This window comes from Tenebrio molitor, chromosome 6, assembly GCF_963966145.1.
Source record: "Tenebrio molitor chromosome 6, icTenMoli1.1, whole genome shotgun sequence".
Lineage (NCBI taxonomy): Eukaryota > Metazoa > Arthropoda > Insecta > Coleoptera > Tenebrionidae > Tenebrio > Tenebrio molitor.
In genome coordinates this window covers 1455553-1474591 of record NC_091051.1, presented here as the reverse complement: position 1 = coordinate 1474591, position 19039 = coordinate 1455553, and the positions used below count along the sequence as shown (strand labels likewise).

The 19039-nt window shown below is 45.2% G+C and overlaps 3 protein-coding genes and 1 long non-coding RNA gene across 17 annotated transcripts in view; 2 read left to right on the top strand and 2 right to left on the bottom strand.

Moving 5' to 3' along the window:
* Positions 1-4665, top strand: part of ASPP (Ankyrin-repeat, SH3-domain, and Proline-rich-region containing Protein) — an 87687-nt gene extending 83022 nt beyond the window's left edge. For 9 of the 10 annotated variants that reach the window (XM_069050425.1, XM_069050427.1, XM_069050423.1 and 6 more), the window contains 6 exons: positions 620-798; positions 2021-2226; positions 2281-2881; positions 2940-3993; positions 4048-4247; positions 4318-4665. In XM_069050425.1, the coding sequence (XP_068906526.1) occupies positions 620-798; positions 2021-2226; positions 2281-2881; positions 2940-3993; positions 4048-4247; positions 4318-4350 (2273 nt within the window). In that variant the 3' untranslated portion in view covers positions 4351-4665. The remainder of the gene's footprint in view (positions 1-619; positions 799-2020; positions 2227-2280; positions 2882-2939; positions 3994-4047; positions 4248-4317) is intronic. The other variant, XM_069050424.1, reaches the window with a different exon arrangement.
* The window catches only part of LOC138132796 (uncharacterized), a 38618-nt gene extending 26998 nt beyond the window's left edge, over positions 1-11620 (bottom strand). Inside the window, exons 1-3 of one of the 3 annotated variants that reach the window (XR_011160180.1) lie at positions 11500-11620; positions 11083-11207; positions 10852-11030 (exon numbers count right to left, since the gene is read on the bottom strand). This is a non-coding gene — a long non-coding RNA (uncharacterized lncRNA). The other 2 variants (XR_011160179.1, XR_011160178.1) reach the window with 2 other exon arrangements.
* Positions 9592-12864, top strand: LOC138132787 (lipase 3-like). The gene is made up of 7 exons (XM_069050444.1): positions 9592-10126; positions 10810-11008; positions 11495-11612; positions 11667-11913; positions 11965-12123; positions 12172-12256; positions 12305-12864. Exons 1-7 carry the CDS (start codon positions 9992-9994, stop codon positions 12601-12603), a joined length of 1242 nt encoding a protein of 413 aa, XP_068906545.1. The 5' UTR covers positions 9592-9991; the 3' UTR covers positions 12604-12864.
* Positions 12615-19039, bottom strand: part of rg (rugose) — a 164831-nt gene continuing 158406 nt past the window's right edge. For all 3 annotated transcript variants that reach the window (XM_069050419.1, XM_069050420.1, XM_069050422.1), the window contains exons 33-41: positions 17752-17854; positions 17537-17652; positions 15753-16006; positions 15169-15699; positions 14756-15014; positions 14267-14704; positions 13905-14101; positions 13696-13847; positions 12615-13468 (exon numbers count right to left, since the gene is read on the bottom strand). In XM_069050419.1, coding sequence (XP_068906520.1) covers positions 13378-13468; positions 13696-13847; positions 13905-14101; positions 14267-14704; positions 14756-15014; positions 15169-15699; positions 15753-16006; positions 17537-17652; positions 17752-17854 — 2141 coding nt within the window. In that variant the 3' untranslated portion in view covers positions 12615-13377. The remainder of the gene's footprint in view (positions 13469-13695; positions 13848-13904; positions 14102-14266; positions 14705-14755; positions 15015-15168; positions 15700-15752; positions 16007-17536; positions 17653-17751; positions 17855-19039) is intronic.

The following is a 19039-nucleotide window of genomic DNA, read 5'->3' as shown; positions in this document are numbered from 1 at the left end:
ACTCCGGAAGGTGTTTTACGTTTGTCGCGAGCTGCGCGGAACGGCCGAATATTTGCCTAATCTCGCCTGCCCGTTTCTTTCCGAACACATAGCTGGGCGAGTATTGACCGTGGGAATCCGGCTTTAGATCGGAAAAAAAATGCGTCCGACGAAAACGAAAGAGTAATATTTGTCGGTTGCGACACCGGTGCCGTGGCTCCCATTCGAATTTTTTCCCCTTTTAATCGAACGTCCACTTGTTTGATCCGTTCGTTCGCGTTACGTAACGTCGTAAAAACACTCTTTATTCTGAAACCGTCCAAATTGAAATTCCCAACGTTCGTCCGAAAGAATAACAATTTCCGACGCGATCCGGATTATTATGTAAATTTTAACGCAAACTATCAGAACGCTATCGGCGAAAACATATTTATTCCGGCGCGTTGTCCGTCTCGTTAACGACGCACCTCCATCGGGGGATCTTCCGCCTTCAGTTCCCCTTCGAATTATGGACCGTGACTGGTCGGCCAGCCGTTTAATTGTGGAAGTCCTAGAACCGGAGAGATAAATCTCTTCTAACCCCATCAGATACTGCGGCGGATGAATCCGAGCGGATTTTTGAGAGACGGTTTTGTTGCAGCAAGTGACCTTGACTCGATTCGTGCCCTGTTCAACGAAAAAGAAAAGGAACTGTCTTTGGCCGTCGCCAAGGTCGAGGAGTTGACCAGGCAGCTGGAGGAGCTACGACGGGGTCGGACGGCGAGGGACCAGCCTCCCGCCTCCGCCCTGGAGCTGGACAAGCTGCGCCGGGAGCTCATGGTGAGCAGCTAAACGGCTCGCAAATTATCCCCCGGCTCCATAATGTATGACGGCTATTAATGGCCGGTTCCTTCTTCACGTCGAGCTCGAGACAAAACTATCAGACTTACGTTTCCGGTCCAGTCGTCCGTCCGACTCTCGACGCAATAAGAAGTTTTCTTCCTCCTCCTTTTATATCCGCCGACCTGGAATTATGAGGAATTGTTTGGAGAGAGGAGGGATGCTTGTTAGAGGGTCGGACGGGTCCCATCTGCGGCAAAGTTCGGAATGACTTTTACAGAAAGCTATTACACCGACATTAGTACTTAATGTTGTCTTAAAAGACCGCCGCCCGGATCATTATTTTTTTTCATTATTCTAATTACGAAATTCTCATCAATTAAGAGCTTAAATGGGGGATAAGTGGCTTGTCTCGGAACGTTCCCGAATCGCCGTTTTTATTCCGATCTGAAAGGTCTCACCGGCGGAAACTCTTCGGGACCTAATTTCTTTCTCGTCGTCTTGTCCCTCTCGTTCGACGATTCCCATCGATTCTGCATCCTTCCGTTCGGAATCGGTTCTTCTTTCCCGTGCCCAGTATTCGCCCCGCGGCCACTCACGATTAAAAAAAAACTGTTGTTTTGACGCATTTTATATTGAAATTAAATAACAAAGGTCGCCGCGACTTTTACGATAAACACCCCCGACAAACATTTAATGGACGAATTTTGAATGACAATTGACGACAGGCGTGCCAACCGACATCATCAGTTGGCATCACGATTTTCCCTGCCCAAACAATTTCCAACTTCATTTTAGTTCTTCATCGATGATTGTTCACGGCACAATTCGAATCATCAAATACTTACACGTTAGGTACTCTTTGATGTAGTCTCGAGTTTTGATTTATCGAGTTATTTTCGGCGATAATGTCGTTTTGACCGACCCGATTCTGTCGCCACGTATCTCGGTAGGCCATGTGTGTCGCCACATCTGTCATTCGAAATTAATGTCATCTGTCAGACGCCAGCGTGAAATATTTCGTCGATGTAGCGACGTTTCAGCTCTAGCTGGAGATTTCTGGGGGGAATTATCGTCTCTGGCGGCGAGACGTTATTATTCATGCACGTATGAGGGTGCGGCCGCGGGGCGCAGCTCTTGAAGGGACGGCCGAATTCGTGGGGAATTTTTCGTCCCGCGTCCGAGTCTCTCCGGCCGACTAATCGCCGCCCGCGCTTTTCAGTACCGCAACAAATTAAACGAGCAGCAAAATCAAAGACTAAACCAACAACGAGAGGCGCTGACCGCCAGACAAGAGGAGATGAGCGCCATCGACAAGCGAATATCCGAACTGCAAGAGCGCCTGCACAAGAAACGCTTGCTGAACCAGCAGTTGGCCAATCAGATCAGCGCGGCGTCGCACAAAGCCGCCTACCATCAGCTGGTCAGGTGGGTGTCGGATGAATCAGGCGGAAGAGTTTGGGGGAAAGTGCGTTTTTGCAGGTTGACAGGAAGCGGAGAGCAGACGAGGAAGCAGCCGAACAGCCAACCGCCCAACGGCTTGTCGAGGGGCAATATAGCGGCGGTCGAGCCCTACAACCACGTGCCGCTGAGGTCGGGACAGAAGAACAACAACAACAACAACAATAATGTGCAAGAAACCACGACATATCATCCGGTTTATCAGCAGAATCATCATATCAAGAAGGATGGGGAGTTGCAGAGCGCCAACGGTAATCAAGAGGGGCAAGATCTGGTCAACAAGATGGCCAATTTGTACGCGACGAGGCCGGAAGAAGGCGACGCTTTGAAGGAGTTCGCGGTGTCGAAATCCGACCCCAAATACCAAACTTTACCGTACAACACCAAGTTCACCGTGAACTTGCTCCCGAACAGGATAACGAGGAACGACAACTTGGACGTGGACAACAAGGAAGATCACATATCGAACGTGAACGTGCAGTCGACGCACATGACGGTGCACAGCGCCCCCTTGAGCATGGTCAACAAGAACATCGCCACCCCTCTGAATCAGAACGATCTGATGAGCAAAAGACAAGGTGGCCTGGATGGCGGTATCGTTCCGAACGGAGTGATGTATCAGGTTGGTGTCGAGTTTTCGGCGTGTTTGTCCGATCTATCGTGGTGGTGGTTTTTTGCAGAAACCCATCAGCAGCGTGGCCCCCACGTCGGTGCACCACTCGGGGATCCTGTCGAACATCTATCAGACGTCGTCGATAAAGGTGCAGCCGGTGGAGCCGCAGACCGTCAACAAGCAAGTGCAGTCGCCGCCTCAGTCGACCAGTACTCCTCTGAACGGCACCCCCGAGGTGTCGGCGGACAAGAGTCCGAAACCCGCCTTGCCCCCGAAACCGGCGATAAAGCCGCCCCCACGCCAGACACAGAACTTGGGCGAGAGCGACCCTCCGCCGCCGCCGCCTCCGCAAACCGAACCTCCGGACGATTGCGGTACCAAACCGAAACCAGCAGCAGGTACAGCACAACCTAACAAAATCCACCCGCAAAATAACCAAACTAACAACGAGATGGCGATCAAAGCGAAACCGTTGACCATCAAAAAGCAGCAACAGCTGAGCGAACAGCCGAAGTTGCGAGCGGCGAACGCGAAACAAAACGGCGCGAAGAGGACAGAGCAGCAGCAGCAACCACAGAATTTTCATTTTGCAGAAGCAAACGCCGACGACAAGGCGGACGAGACCGACAGGGCGTCGGAGGAGGCGCGAGACGAGAGCGAGGAGAGTAACAACGGCGGAGTGGTGAGGCGGTGCAAGAAGGGCAACCTCAAGTCGGGCAAGTCGAACCTGAGCCGGCGGGTCAGCTTCGACCCGCTGGCGTTACTGCTGGACGCCAGCCTGGAGGGCGAGCTGGAGCTGGTGAAGAAGACGGCCACGCAGGTGACCAACCCGAGCGCGGCCAACGACGAAGGGATCACTGCGTTGCACAACGCCATCTGCGCCGGCCACCTCGAAATAGTCAAGTACCTGGTGGCGTTCGGGTGCGACGTCAACGCCCAAGACAGCGACGGCTGGACGCCGCTCCACTGCGCCGCCAGCTGCAACAACGTCGCCATGGTCAAGTTCCTGGTGGAGCACGGGGCGTGCATCTTCGCGACAACGCTCAGCGATCACGAGACGGCGGCGGAGAAGTGCGAAGAGGACGAGGAGGGCTTCGACGGTTGCTCCGAATATCTGTACAGTGAGTATTTGTCGGGACGGAGCGTGCTCGATCGAGGGTGTCGTCTCGTTTCAGGCGTCCAGGAGAAGTTGGGGATACTGTCGGGAGGGGTGGTGTACGCGGTCTTCGACTACGCGGCCCAGCAGCCGGACGAGTTGACTTTCAAAGCGGGGCAACAGCTGACGGTGCTGAGGAAAGGGGACGAGAACGAGAGGGAGTGGTGGTGGTCGAAGTTGGGCGATAAGGAGGGATACGTTCCTAGAAATCTTCTTGGGGTGAGTTTGACGGTCGACGAGGTGGCGTTCCCACCGGAATTTTAATCGTTTCTCTGCTTGCCCCTTTCAGCTTTATCCGAGGGTAAACCGAAGCGAGGAATAGAGAGAGAGTATTATACATTTTTGTATGATGGATATTTAAGTACCTTTGCCTTTTGCTAAACTATGTATATTATTATATAAATAAAAAAATGGGATTCAAAAAAGGAGAGATTAATACCTTTGCTCAATATAACTCTTATATTGTGAAAGTTTCAAGGTTGTTCTGTTTGTTAAGTTTGTTTATAACAGTTTTATTCGACTAGGTATTATTGTTTTTATTGCTTTTGAAGTAATGAGCGTTTTAATATATTTTTGACATGTGTAAATATATAAATATGAAAAATAATTATTTACAATAAAAATATATTGACTATAATCATGAAGTTTTATTTAGAACGACCTCCGTTCCCAGTTAAAAAGACAGCTTCGTGCCTCGCCGGCGCGGCGTTCGAGTCAGGTGTTGTAATAACCGACGAAAGAATTGGAGAAGAGAGAATGAAATCAAAATTTAATTAGACCAAGATGGATGATCGATCGCACCCCAATATAAAAATAGGTGCATTAAAAAAATGTATCAAATCTGACGTCCATTTTCCCATCAGCAGTAAATCAACAAAGTTAAAACTTTTAACGGGCAGTTGGTAGAGACGTTCACCGACACGAAAATTTAATCACAACAAACTCGAGATAAAAATTTCAAAAACTGTCTAAATCTCGTGGAAAGTGGACTCGGTCGGGTGTCTACTTTGCGATTTGGCAACATTGCTTTTAGGCGAAACCGTCCTGTTGTGTTTTTCTCGTGCAAATCTGCCGTTATGCAGAAAATCGTTGGTTCATTTTTCGAACTCATCTCTTCAAACGCTCAACTTTTTACCACTTGACGTCACCAACAGCTCGCGGTCATGCGATGTTGTCACGTAACTGACTACTGTGGTTTGATCATTTATAATTTGCGAATTTCAACAACTTTTAGCCATGCCGTACCGTAACAAAATAAATACAAGTATTTTATACCTCACATGTTTTTTAACTTACCCTACCAAAGGTGGGTAAGTTATTGTGATCGGTCCAAATTTTCGAATTGCTAATTTCATCAGATCTTTACGTTTTGAGGTCCCCTGAACACGTTTATGAAGTTTTTAGAATGATGTCTGTCTGTCCCACTTTTCGTTCTCCCACGATTACTCAAAAACGCTTTGACCGATTGCTTTCAAATTTGACCAACACAAACTTACCCGTGGTCTCTCGAAAAGCTTTTGGTGTCAATCGGACCACGGGGGGTGGAAGAGGGTGGGGGTAGGTAGAAAAAATAATAAGGGAACATGGAAATTTGACTTTACCGTTTGAAAGGGCATGTGTTTTTATGTCGGAAACGATGTTTACCATTTGCGGATTTTTCCAATATGGCGGACTTATAAAGTTATTTACGTCTTCATAGATCGACGGCGATAACTGCTGAAACTTTTAGATAACAAAATAATCTCGGATCTTGCCATTGGAAATAACTCTGTAATAGTGACTACCGAATAGAGTTTGGTGTCAATCCGACTACGAGGGGTGGGAGAAGGTGGGGGTTGCTCGAAAAAATAATGAGGTGATAATGGAAATATGGAAAATATACTCCATTCTTTATCTTGATGAGTGGTCTTTGGGAAATTTTCAGCCGTCAAGTTGAATTTAGGGATTTTTGAAAGTTCCAACGGAAAAGTGGGTAATCTTGCATTTTACGGTGGCAAATGTGCGCATGCGTAGAAATGTCTATTATATGGCGAAAATGTGTTGCTTCAGATCAAATTGTTGAACCCCAATTAATTTTAAACGCGGCAGTAGTTTCTTAATAAAAATTGGGCCCTGTCTAATTTATATTTTGAAAGTAAATTAGCAAATTATACCGTTGACAACCAAGGGCGTAGCAATGAATTTTTGCTGGGGTGGGCCAGATTTTAAACCACAGACAGATGATGGACAGATATTGCAGATGTATCTTGTTTTTAATGCGTTTTACTTTTATTCTGGGGTGGGCCAGAAGGATTCTGGGGTGGGCCGGGCCCACCTGCCCCCCCCCCCCCCCCTTGCTACGCCCTTGTTAACAACAGGGGGTCAGTATATGAAGTTTGCACATGCGCACATTTGCCACCGTAAAATGCAAGATTACCTCTTTCTATTTATTATTTTCCAGGTTAAATTGCTCATGATTCATAAATGCACCGAGACCACCTATACATAACCTCAAACGTGTCATCTTCATATCGCATCGGTTTCTAAAATTTTAATAACTTGCTTGGGAATTTCAAAATGTTCTAGACCGACCACACACTTTCCGGTCAAATTTGGTCCGGTTTATGGTTTAAGAATCCGATTAATTTCTCGCACCCAAACTTCTTTGCAATATTGCCCGGCACGGGACGGGAATAATGTTGGATCGGATATTTCTGGTCGGATTGACCGACGACGGACGCCGATAATTTTCATATCGGGAACGGTTAAATTTATGAATCGATGTGTACGGCTTATATATTTACATTTCGCGACATAAGATCGCGAGATTTGGACATGAATGCTTGACGAAGATTATGAATCTGAATGACAGCGATGACAGTTAATATTTGATTTACACGACACACAAATTTGGTGGAAAAAGTGAAACTTACGTGATGCGTGATACACGATGCAGTCGTTTTATTGGTTGCCTACCTCTAGAAAAATCTGCTTACCAATGGCGTCGCGTTTAGCAATAAAGTTGGTAAACTACTTATTCTTACGAATATAAAATGTTGCTCTTGTTTATTTTATATTTCTCCATTATCAGATAATAATAATAAAATTCACAATTGTAATTCCAACATTTAAAATTCATGAAATATGATTTCCTATTACATATAAACTAGTGTTTGAGACCCCAAATTGTCTACGCCCATGCAATGAATGCTTATTTGCACAGAAACCGCTACGACATGATCGATAATTTGCATCGCCTGCTTTGATTTGTTTCCTTTTTGTATCATTTCAAAATCGATGATATTCTTCACCATTTAAACAATTCGATTCGATTGTGTGGTCTAATTAAATTTTCACCAACAAACAATACCTGCCCAAAAAAAGAAAATTGTTGTTGATGATGGGCACGTGGATTTTCATCACTCCACGTGCGTGTTACGTACCTACATTAAAAACACCGTCTCGAGTAAATCGGTAAATAAAATAACCCGTAAAAATTGCGATTGTTTTACGGCCGCTTTCATAATGTATTTTTTCTAATTTGTTATTTTAACAAAGCTGTTAACACATCCGAAATCCATGAACTTTTTTCGGTTGGTAACACACACATTGCCGACAGCAAATTGACTCTGGTATTCTCTGTTATTTGCCGCATTTCTGGATAATTCATCTTTAATTGCAATTGATTGAAATTTAGAATTTTACTTTAAATGTTAACCCTGAAATAAATGTGTCACCAACTGTCACAAAATTCCCCAAAATACCAACATTGATTTTATTTGTAAAAAACATGTATTTAATATGCAAATTAGAAATAATAGCACAAAAAACTTCTTTTATAAAATATAAGAGCACTCGTCATTTACAGGAACTCCTGCCTGCGGCAGTCGTGCTGCAAATCTGACTCGTGTCTTAATATAAGTTTTATAAAACTCATGTTTTAATATACTATTAAAAGCGATTTTAAATTTAAAACCACCTTTAACTAAAAATTGTGTTTAATATTCATTAAAGGCGTCTTTAAATACTTAAAACCCCCTTTAACTTTAAAAACTCGTTGTCGGCCTTTTATCTCGTTACAGGTGGACTTAAATGGGGAACATAACCTCAATTACATGACAAGTGACATTTCGCTAGTGTATTGCCACAAACTGCTGCTTTTTTTTGTGAATTAGTAGGTACCCAATAATTAAATCAACATTTCGGAAACTTATAGGGATTTAGAAAATAAAGATATTCCATGAATTCATTAATTTTTATTGCTCAATTGTTTTCTTGCTAATTCAATCTGTAAGTCAAATAACATTTTTTTCCTTTCATGTTCTTCTCTTTCCTCTATTCTCTTTAAGTGTAGGATCTTATTTTATACAAGTTTTGTTTTAGATTTATAAAATTCTTCCTTCACTTGAAATGTAAAATGCAAAATGTAAACAAAAATTAAAATACTCGAAATATAGTAAATTCAAAAAACCCCTGGACTGTCAAAATTAAATTTTCCCAACAGTTGTTCACAAAACTGTTGCCATCGTAGGTACGTCATCTCCTGGTTGTATTTTTTGTACTTGGTACTGGTAAGGATGAAGGCCTTGTTCTTTTAAAGTGCTACATGGTGTGAAAGTCCTACCTGGAGTGCTAGCCTTCATGTAGTTGTTTCAGGATTTGCTTCGACTCCTTCGAAAATCTGGGAACGATCTCTGCCACTTAATATCTAAATATCTCCGTGTGTTTTGGTTATAGCCTTTGTATTGATGTAATTTGATCCGCGTGGTGCGAGGCGAATTACCAAGATTATTTCTTTTCATCACGTGTGCAAGAATTAGAGTGAGGAAAAGCCAGAACGGTTTCAAAAAGTAGTCCAAGAAACGTTAGAATACATTGAAAGAGTCGACAGTAAATAGCAAGAAACTATTTGGGGGTAGGGTATGCAACCAAGTATACACCGCGCAGCAGCACAGTTGGAGTTCTGACGAGTGTTTTATTCAAACTGAATCCGCAAAGATTCGTTGGCCGAAATGTTAACTAGGTAATCGTTAGTTTTCTTTCGTGACAACGTTTAAATCATCAAACGGAGAACGGATTACGAGTCCAACTCGATCCTTGATCTCACTCGGACTCGGACACTTTTTGTGTCGACTATTTCCAGATGGCTTGCACAATTTCTTTTTGCTGCGTTTCTTTCAGCCTCGTCAATCGATAGGCGATTAAAATTGCAATATTGTAAACAAACAATATACGACTCTCTACATGCCATTAATTTCCATGAAGCAATACGTTATATGCCAAATCAAATCATTAAAACGAACGGTTATTCATCAACAATAATTGTGCATTATTAATTGTCAAATACGCAACAGAATGCACGTTGCTCATTAAGGCTCCTCGGTCCTACAAAATGACGCTGAGGAAATTTCTTTTTTCCAAAATTTTCGATCTTGTCATGAGTTTATGCCGGTCAACTGCAAGAGGGCGCCAGCGTCGTTTTTTTTGGAGAAAGACGTTTTCTTTATCTTTCTTTTTGTAATTTCTTGCACACGGAGAATGAATTAAATGTTTTCATCATTTCCAAATGCTATACTTGTGCAAGGAGTTGTTGTGTGTAATTCTTGGTGATTATTGAATTAAAAAAAATCGAGTTTACGGCGATAGATCATCCGTGACGAGGCCAAACAAGAGTCGCTTCCTCTTTGGCAATCACACCACACTAGAAAATCACCACTTATCTGAATGCGCTTATTAATCTGGTAGTTTAATGGAAACTTGCATAAACAAATGGGCAAATGGCTAATTAGCAGCGGCGACGTGCATAAAAGACGCGCCAACGTCTCAAAATCGAGGAAACGCGCGTCCACCGATCAATCCCTAAGAGCGGAGCCGTAACCCGGCCTGAAATGGCAGCGGCTACATAACATTTAAACTTTCTCACCAAAGAACATTACTGAAAGAACAATAAACGAAAACGCTCGTACGGTGAAAAACTAGCAGAAATGAAGAGTGCCGGAAGCGTCGTGGTGGTGTTGGCGGTGGTGTGCGCCGTGGACGGTGCCAACTTTTGGGAGTTCTTGGTGGGACCCAGGCTGGGGAACGGCACCGAGGAGGCTGCCGCGGAACGCGGACTCACGGTGAGTGTGTCGAAAACGCGGAAAATCGCGATCGGCGTACGCGTACCGGTTCCGCGCTCGCGTCCAACGTTCCGGGATCTCCGCCGAATACCTACTTACCTCCATATTCGCTGTTATTAACGGTCATCGGAGAAATTGAAGGAATTCGCTCGCGCTCGAAGAAAGTTTATTGTCATCGCTGGATGCTGATCGCCAATCTCAATTTCGTTACCGTTAACCGTAACAATGACCTTGAGTTGGTGGGCTCGGGAGGCGAACGAGTCCTCTTCGTCAGCGACGTTTTACAAAAATCTCTCGCGCTAGAATAACCCGGTTTCGAAATTCGATTTCCTCGAATAATGTGGATCACGGGTTACGCAACACGAATTTTGTTTGTTAAAATTCGGCCTCCTCTACTAATTGCGATGGTATTAGAATTTCATAAGTGGCTGCGCAATCGGCCTTCCGGTCGATATTTCACTTTTTCTCCGTGAAGAAACGGCGAAAAGCCACTTATGTAAAGCGCCGTTTTCTTTCTATCTGCGGCAAAAACCCTAATCGATGTATAATTGTATGTAACTTTCTTCGGCCCCTTGTTACGTAACTCCAAACGAGATTTGCGGTAAATCCGTGTGCCACTTCGGCCCCCACGAATTCTAACACGGTGACACGAATTCGGGGTGAATCACTTTCGACGCTTCCAGGAGCAGATCGTCAAGACCTACGGATATCGGCTGGACACTCACCTGGTCGCCTCCGAAACCGGTCACATCTTGACCTTGCACAGGATCCCCAGGGGCAGGAAATGGCTCGACGACGCCAAGAGACCTGTCGCTTTCATCCACCACGGCCTCTTCGGCTGCTCGGACATGTGGCTGCTCAGGGGGCCCCAGTTCGACTTGCGTAAGAGCCCCACACCTAGACTCTAGAAGTGCGGCTAAACCGTCACGCGAAATCATCGTTTCTATTCGACTCACCCGCTCCATCGACAAACTTCTTGGAAAACTCGTCTTCGCACCCAAAATGTGTCCCCTCGAAAATTTCATGCACCTAACCTCACTTTTGTCGGCCGTCCAGCTTAACCTCACTTTTGGGTACCAGCCTGAAATGAATTTTGCACCCTTCAGCACCGCGTCCTCACCTCGAGTCTCCCCAAAAAAATCGTTTTAGAGTCTTGGGATTCACTCCAAGATTCCCGAGTAACTTTGTCACGTACATAACCTCACTTTTGGCCACCAGCAAAACCTGTCTGAAACGAGTTTTTCAGACTTCTTCAGCCAGTGGGAATTAATTACTGGCACTTTTTACTCGTTTTAGCCGAAACCACACTCCTCGAGTCTCTTTGCGTCAAGTTTTTTTTGCTTCCTTTGCCTAAACTACTGCTTTCAGCTTACATCTTAGCCGACTCCGGTTACGACGTCTGGTTGTTCAACACCAGAGGAAACGTCTACTCCCGAAGACACAAGTTTCTGGACCCCGACAAAGACGCCACCTACTGGGACTTTGGGTAGTTCCCTCCTCACCTATTTTTAGACCTGCTGTATATTAATTCTACTTGCAGAATCGAAGAAATGGGTAATTACGACCTCCCCGTCACCATCGACTACATCCTGAACATTACGAATCAGCAAAACTTGTATTTTTTGGGACACTCTATAGGCAGCTCTGCTGGATTCATTTCGTGCTCGTTGCGCCCCGAATACAACAAAAAAATTCGCTTGTTTCTGGCTCTGGGGCCTTTGGCCAACGTCCGACACACCCTCAATCCTCTGCACAAGATTATTTTTTCGATGGGGTCCGCGCTTGTGGTAAGTTCTCCAACCCACACTCGAACTCTCCACCGAAACGTGACGTTTAAGCAATTCATCGAATCGATGGACATCCACGAAGTCCTCCCCAGGCGTGAATATGCGAGCAAATTGGTGAAAATGGCGTGCGAGGATGGCTCACCTCTGCAAAAGCTCTGCTTGATGACGATTTTCTCGATAGTGGGGGACGACTTCGGCGAGCTCGACACGGTAAGAACAAACAGACCTCGAGACCACCTTCACCCTGTTCTCTTCCAGACGACTTTTCCCCGTTTCGTCCGATTCTACCCCGCCGGGACCTCTCTGAAGGTGGTGGCGAACGTCATCCAGTACTACTTGTCAGGTGGGGCTGACACACCACCCGAGTCAAAAGTACAAAAACTCATTTCAGGCGAGTTCGCGAGGGGCGACTTCGGCTCCGCCGAGGCCAACCGGGTGCACTACAACAGCAGCACGCCGCCCCTTTTCGACCTGTCCAAAGTCACCGCTCCCGTTTCGCTGCATTACGGACCGGGCGATCTGCTGGTGACCCAAGACGACGTCGACGACTTGTCGAAGCGATTACCCAACGTGGTCGGCAAGTTCAAGATCTCTCACAAACACTTCAACCACCTCGACTTTGTGCTGGCCGTGAACGCGAGGTGCCTGCTGTACGACAGTTTGTTGCGCGTGATGCGCAAGTACAGGTGAAGAACGAAGAATTGAACAAAACACATTTATTTTAATATTGTGTATACAAATCATGAATGTTGTTTATTGCTAACATCAAACATACAATGTCCTTCTTACAATTAAGTACAATCTCCATAAGTAATAAAATAATACAAGAATTAAATATTTTAAGTACACATAATTAATAAGTAGCGTATCATAAAAAAACAATGTTACTTATATACAATAAGTTTGATTTTATATCTGGACAGATTTGCAATATATAATACATATGCTGGAGGGAATGGTTTTTAAGATGACTGTATCTTTACCGACATCGCGGTGTCGATGAGGGTACAGTATCGAAAAAGTGCGCCAAAACTTGGCTCAACAATTGCTGGCAATGGATGTGCAAGCTCTAAGCATAACTATGTGCTTAAACTCACTCACAACTCATTAGAAGCCAGCTTTAAAGATTGACTTGAACTGTTTAACCCTTACAAGCTAGTTTAAAATGATAAAAAAAATATTCACGTAATGCACACTATCCTCATAAGTCGGCATTTTACAACGGATGAAGCAATACCAACTTACTAAGAAACGGAACGTATCTACATCTATACATAATCGATAAAAAAGAATGTAACAATAAAATGCTAGTTCTAGTTGTTTATAGTGTACAAACGAATGTATTGCACATTAAAATATTCAAACGAAGGAATAATCAAAAATACATCTCGCTACTGTAATTGAACAATAAAATACAATAATTTTAAGTACTACATTAAAAACAGGAATAAGTACGTGCTAAGTTTAGTAACGTTGCTGAAATTCATGGTGCCATCTATTGAAATCAATGTGAAATACGACTATCGATCCTAGAGCTAGACCCGCTAGCAAAAACCTGAAACGAACCAAAAGTTAACTAACAGTGGTCGCTCACCGGAAACGCGAGCAAACGTGCGACATCTGGTGACAGTTTCTGCGTTGCGCACGTTTGCTCCGTTCCGGTGCTCCACTCTACGACTTACGAAAATGATGCATGAATAAACAAAGAAACAAAAAAAATACGAGTGAAAAACAAAAAGGAATGGGACATGCGAGTCGCGACCACAAAAATGACACACTCACTTTTGATCATGTGATAACGCAAGAGACCTAACGCTACTATCACACGCTGGGAAGGCATATAATAAAGCCAAGTTGAACGTTCTCCATACTTCCACAATGCCTTTGTCACCACCGGTCATCAAATATTCACCATCTCGGCTAAGTAATAGGCACTGCAACCGACAAAACAAGACACAATTTTACTTGAGATGGACGCCCCGAGTACGCACCTGTAAATTATCGTTATGTGATTCGTGTCTCAGCCGCTTGCCGTTGATCGTGAACGCGGCCACGTTGCCCTTCTCGTAGTTGACGACGATGACTCCCTCTCTCGACATGGCGATGTTTTCGGGGGAGGTGAACGACTGGGGTGGCTCGAGGGACCGCAGGAGATCCCCGAAAGTCGTGTGGACCAAGACCGGACCGCCTGTCAATCACATCGACACGTCAAACGTCAAAAATGACAGCAAAACAAAAATCGTGACCTACTGCGATCATCGCATACTCACTCTCGCCAATTCCTACCTGGTGAAGTTAGGCGCGGATGTCAAAAATTTGACAGAACACCGAATCGATTCGTACGAGTACTTACTGTAAGACCCGGATACCACGAGCCCCAGCTCGGCGGAGATGACGACGCTCGCGACGGGCTGCTCGTGTCCGGTTAGGGTGGCCCTCGGCGTCGGCACTTCGCCCTCGCCGACGATCGTCTGCGTCCTGGCGTTCCAGTGCCACAGGAGAACCGTGCAGTCCGCGGAGCCCGACGCTATGTAACAGTCCGACGTGATGTTACACTCCGATCTGGACAAGCACGTTACCACGCCGTAGTGGCCGAAGATGATCTGCACGATCTTGGCCGTCTCGGTGGAGAACACCCTGAAACTGTTGTCCCAGAAGCCGCAAGCGATCAAGAATTTGCTGTCGACGGTGGTGACGAAGCAGTTCGAGCGGATCCTGAGGTTTTGGCTGAAGTTGTCGCCGAGGTGGCGGCGCAACATGTGATTTTGATTGGTGCTGTTGTTCGTTTGGGCTGAAACATCGAGGTCAAACGGTGCGGTGGGTGGAGACTAACACAAATTACATAAAACGGGGTCCATCGACAATGGGAGATTGGCAGCTTGATTCTGGGGTGTTTCGGCGTAACTGGGCGATTGAGCGACGGCCGCGTAGCCGGAGTTCCAGCGGTTGACGGCGAACTGTTGGTGCATGGTGACCGTCACCACGGACGGGTTGGACAGTTGAGGGTAAGTGTTGGCCGAGATGTGAACGATGGGACTGTTGGACAGGAACTTCATCGTCATGCAGACGTCGTCGGGGATGCTGGAGAACATCATGGGCGACTGCAACACCCAAAAATACGTTTGACAATACTTTAATCTTTCATTTTGACTAGTTCCACAAACTTCTGGAGACCTAAGGTCGTAAAAATCACAACAACTTCCTACGACTACCCAGAGCAATCTTCATGCCTGGTCATCGCTTTCGATTACTCACCAGATGCATCGCCGAACTCCTCGGCGGATGCGGCTCCATCAACAACTGCGACGGCGTCTGTCCGAAGTTCCTGATCTGATTCTCCACCGCCTCCCGCATCACCTTGTCCTGAATCGAATCCAACTCGACGTTGTTCTCGTACGTCAAATAGTAGAAAACATTGGTGGCTCTGACCGCTTCCGGTCCTCTCTGCTTGTACCCGAACACCAGATCGATCCACTGGTGGAGTTGACACGACACGAACTCCGACTCCAGCGCCATCCTGTTGATCCTGACGAACTCCTCGGGAGAGCTGGCCCACGGAGGCAGCTCCACGTCCCCTATAGGCTTCCCGTCTTCGTTCAGCCCCAATCTGTATCTATTCGCGTTGACGAACATCTCCGGCAAGAAGTAGAACTCGGGGATCAACTCCTTCACGTCGGAAGTATCGCGCTGGCAATTTTTCCACGAGAGAGCGACGCTAGTGAACAGCCGGTTGGGGTAGTCGAACTTGCCGCCTTGTAACGCCAGGAACATCGTAGTGAACGGTTCCTGACAACCCACAAATTGGAATTTCAACCGTCAAGATTACTCTTTCTACTCACGACTCGAATCATCCAGTTGTAGACGAACGCGGAAGTGGAGTAGTGAGTTCCGTAGTGGAAGGGAGGGATGCTCTCGTGTTCCCACGTCGAGTATCTCTCCTCGAAGTAGGCTCGACGGTTGGGATTCAGCGCCCCGATCGGCTTGGAGAGGTCGCGGTAGTTGCTGGGCTGGCTCAGGTCCAGTTCTTTTGTCTCGTAGTTGGTGAGCACCCACGGGAACACGGGATATTGGTTCAGGTCGTTGTACGTTCGCCCTGAGCAATCGCAACGAATTATGATTATGTGGGGGGCTCCTCCGACGCACACCGGAACAACACACGGACGTTGAAATCGCCATAATTGGTTCGCCGAAACGCAACACGAAAATATTTGTCTAATAAACGCAACAAACAATAAAGAAAAATGGCATTTCAAAAATACTAGTGGCGCCCTCAAACACCGGTATCCTTGGCAACCGAGCAATTTCAGTTGTTTGGCCGCCATTTGCAGCGATGGTGTATAACTGGTTGCATAACCCGACCTGATGCGAACGTGGAAAACGAAGTAATATCAGTAAATTAAATAAATAAAACGCGTTGCGAATTATAAAACATCTTCTTTTGCAATAAATTGGTCTCGTTTCGTGTTCGTTTTTATTTGTTTGTCACATCGCGACAGTTATTTGGTGGATAACTGGTTGCCTATGACGCACACCAATCGACGGTTCTTCGTAGTGTTTTTAGATTCAGGAGGCCGATAAAAAATTGTCGGATAGATAATCAGGTACATATTTTTCGAATCGTGGGAATATTTATGTTCCTCGTCTTGGCTACCTTATTAATCCAATTATAATGAACAGCTGACTGATGTTATCTCCGTCTGTCTTACGTTCAACTATGAGAATGAAGTACCCGATGTCAAATATCTTCGTTCGAGACATAAGCTTTTCGAATATATTACGTCTGTACGTTTTAAGCCGGCAAAACGTTGGAATTTTTATATTCGGTACGTACCAATCGTGACATTCTGATTCCCTGTTTAATGTTGTCCGAAGCACGCAAATATTTCTTTTGATGTTGAAACCGCGCCGAGAAAAAAAATCTCGCCTCTCCAAATAATTCAAAACAAATCGGTTACGTTGTCAGAACACGTCAATTTTTTCCCTGGACGTATTACAAGTCTGCCAACGCGGATAAAACCACCGATAGATCAATCGGTTTCGAATCCGTGCAGTATCGAGCACGAGGTTTCGTTCTTCTGGGATCTTCCGGGACCGCAGATAAAAATCGGGATCCGCTGGCGATAAATAAATCCCCTGGAACGGCAAGGCCAAGTCAACGAACTTCATCTGCACGTAATTAATTACCCCATCACGTTGAAATATATCTTTGCCATAACCGAGTCATGTGTACGAATTCTATTTCGGTGCGAGCGTGACGACGTCGCCGTGGCAAGGGGGCGAGGGTTGCTCCGGCGGATGGAAGACGTCAACGCGAATTAGGCGCCACTTCGCTCACCGTCCGCCGAGCCCCGGCACGCGGCGGATTAACGTCCCGACGCCGCCCCCTCCGCCTGCGGGAAAAAGGGACGCTAGAGCGGTCCCGCCGCCGCTTCCCGTAATTAGAACCGACTGGCGCGTCTTGATCTATGCGTTTTTAATTTAAGACCGGCCTCTCCGTGACAACTGTTAATTTCGCATGCGACGTCCCACGAGAACGCTTCTTCCTCTTCGGGCGGAGTTAATTAGCTGAGACGCCGCCGGTGTGTGTTGTTTATTTTCGAAAAGGATTTTCGTGAAAACTCACCGGCTATCGTGTTCAGGAACATGAGATACTCGAAATTGGATATCTCTCGACGTTGCCATTTCTGCGTCATATTCGAATTTCTCATCAGTTGACGTGGTGACATCATGCTGGCTCGTCTGTTTATTATCGTGACATGGAAAAAATTTAATTGTTTGGGTGTCGCTGGTAATTGGAGAACGATGGGAGTTGGGTTGGGAGAAAAAAAAAACGCTCACCTGGTCTGTGGTATTCCGTATTTGATGCCGACGCCCACGCGGGGCAGGGCCTTTATTACCTTCTTCACGGTGGCCTGGTCCGGAAAGGCGAACATAATCGACGCTGCAAATGAGAGCAATTAAAAATGATCGTCTCACCGCCAACAGATATTCGCTGTGGGTCTCCAAAAAGTCCACAAAGATCACGCAAAGCCGAAAATCACCACAAAACTCGTCAGCCAACACTGTGGTTGACAAAATTACTTGAAAAGAAAGCACCTGGAAATGATATCCGACAGGAACTGGATCATTTTTTTCGTTGGTGGTAGAAAATGACGGAAATACATGATTGCAAATTTATTACTTTAATTCCTTCGTGAAAACCCGCATTATTTATTGGGTGACCCAATATGGTTTGTCAAGAAAATTTATATACAGAGGAAATGCTGGTAGAGGCGCTCTTTGTTGTCAACGATGGCAGTTAAAACGTTAAAATACCAATCCAAGAAAACATACTCAAACACTTTTCAATTCAATAGAAACGCCAATTCCAGCATTTTAATTTTAATTGAAAAGTTGAATTCCAACAAAAAAAGACACTGTCGGACGAGTTCAAATGAATTTTGATTTTGCATCAATAGAAAAATATTTTTTGATCAAATGATAATAATTCAAAGGTTTTGACACCTAATACTGAAACGCTATATTAAAAAAATTGTAGTTTATTTAACGAGTTCGTGTGTAATTTGGGCTTTTTTTGGCATGAGCGAGCCAGTTTAAAACTCGAGTGAAACGAGAGTTTGAAAGGTCCACGAGTGCCAAAAAAACGCTGTATTCAACTCGTTCTTGTGTAATTTGGGCTTTTTTGGCCCACTCACGCCAAAAAAAAGCCCAAATTACACAAGAACGAGTTGAATACAACGTTTCTTTGTTCGACGAGCTCTCCAAAGGCTCCAAATCGCTGAAAATCTTTAAAATTAGCTTGACGTTTCGTTTTGACAAGTTGTCAAATTTATCAAAATCCGATCACACAGGAGAAAATTCTCAAATTCTGACAGTGTCGAAGAAAAAAACGTTTTAAGCACAAGCGGGTGAAAAGTAACTCTTTTTCGTAAAGTCACTAGATATCTAGTGACTTTACTTTTTCGGACGCCGTGACGCCGTCTGTTGGTCTGTTTAGTAAGTTAGCAACGAAACCGACAAAACCGATAATTGTCCTGTCATCATCAATTATGTAAATATAATAATCTGTTTCAAAATCAAAAATCCACCAACAATGCATTCTACCTCCAAAAAACAACCGACAACG

Coding starts and splice junctions, on each gene's coding strand:
- LOC138132787 (XM_069050444.1), top strand. CDS start 9,992: ATGAAGAGTGCCGGAAGCGTCGTGGTGGTGTTGGCGGTGGTGTGCGCC. Junction 11,613..11,666: donor GCCACCTACTGGGACTTTGG/GTAGTTCCCTCC, acceptor TTCTACTTGCAG/AATCGAAGAAATGGGTAATT. Junction 12,257..12,304: donor CATCCAGTACTACTTGTCAG/GTGGGGCTGACA, acceptor AACTCATTTCAG/GCGAGTTCGCGAGGGGCGAC.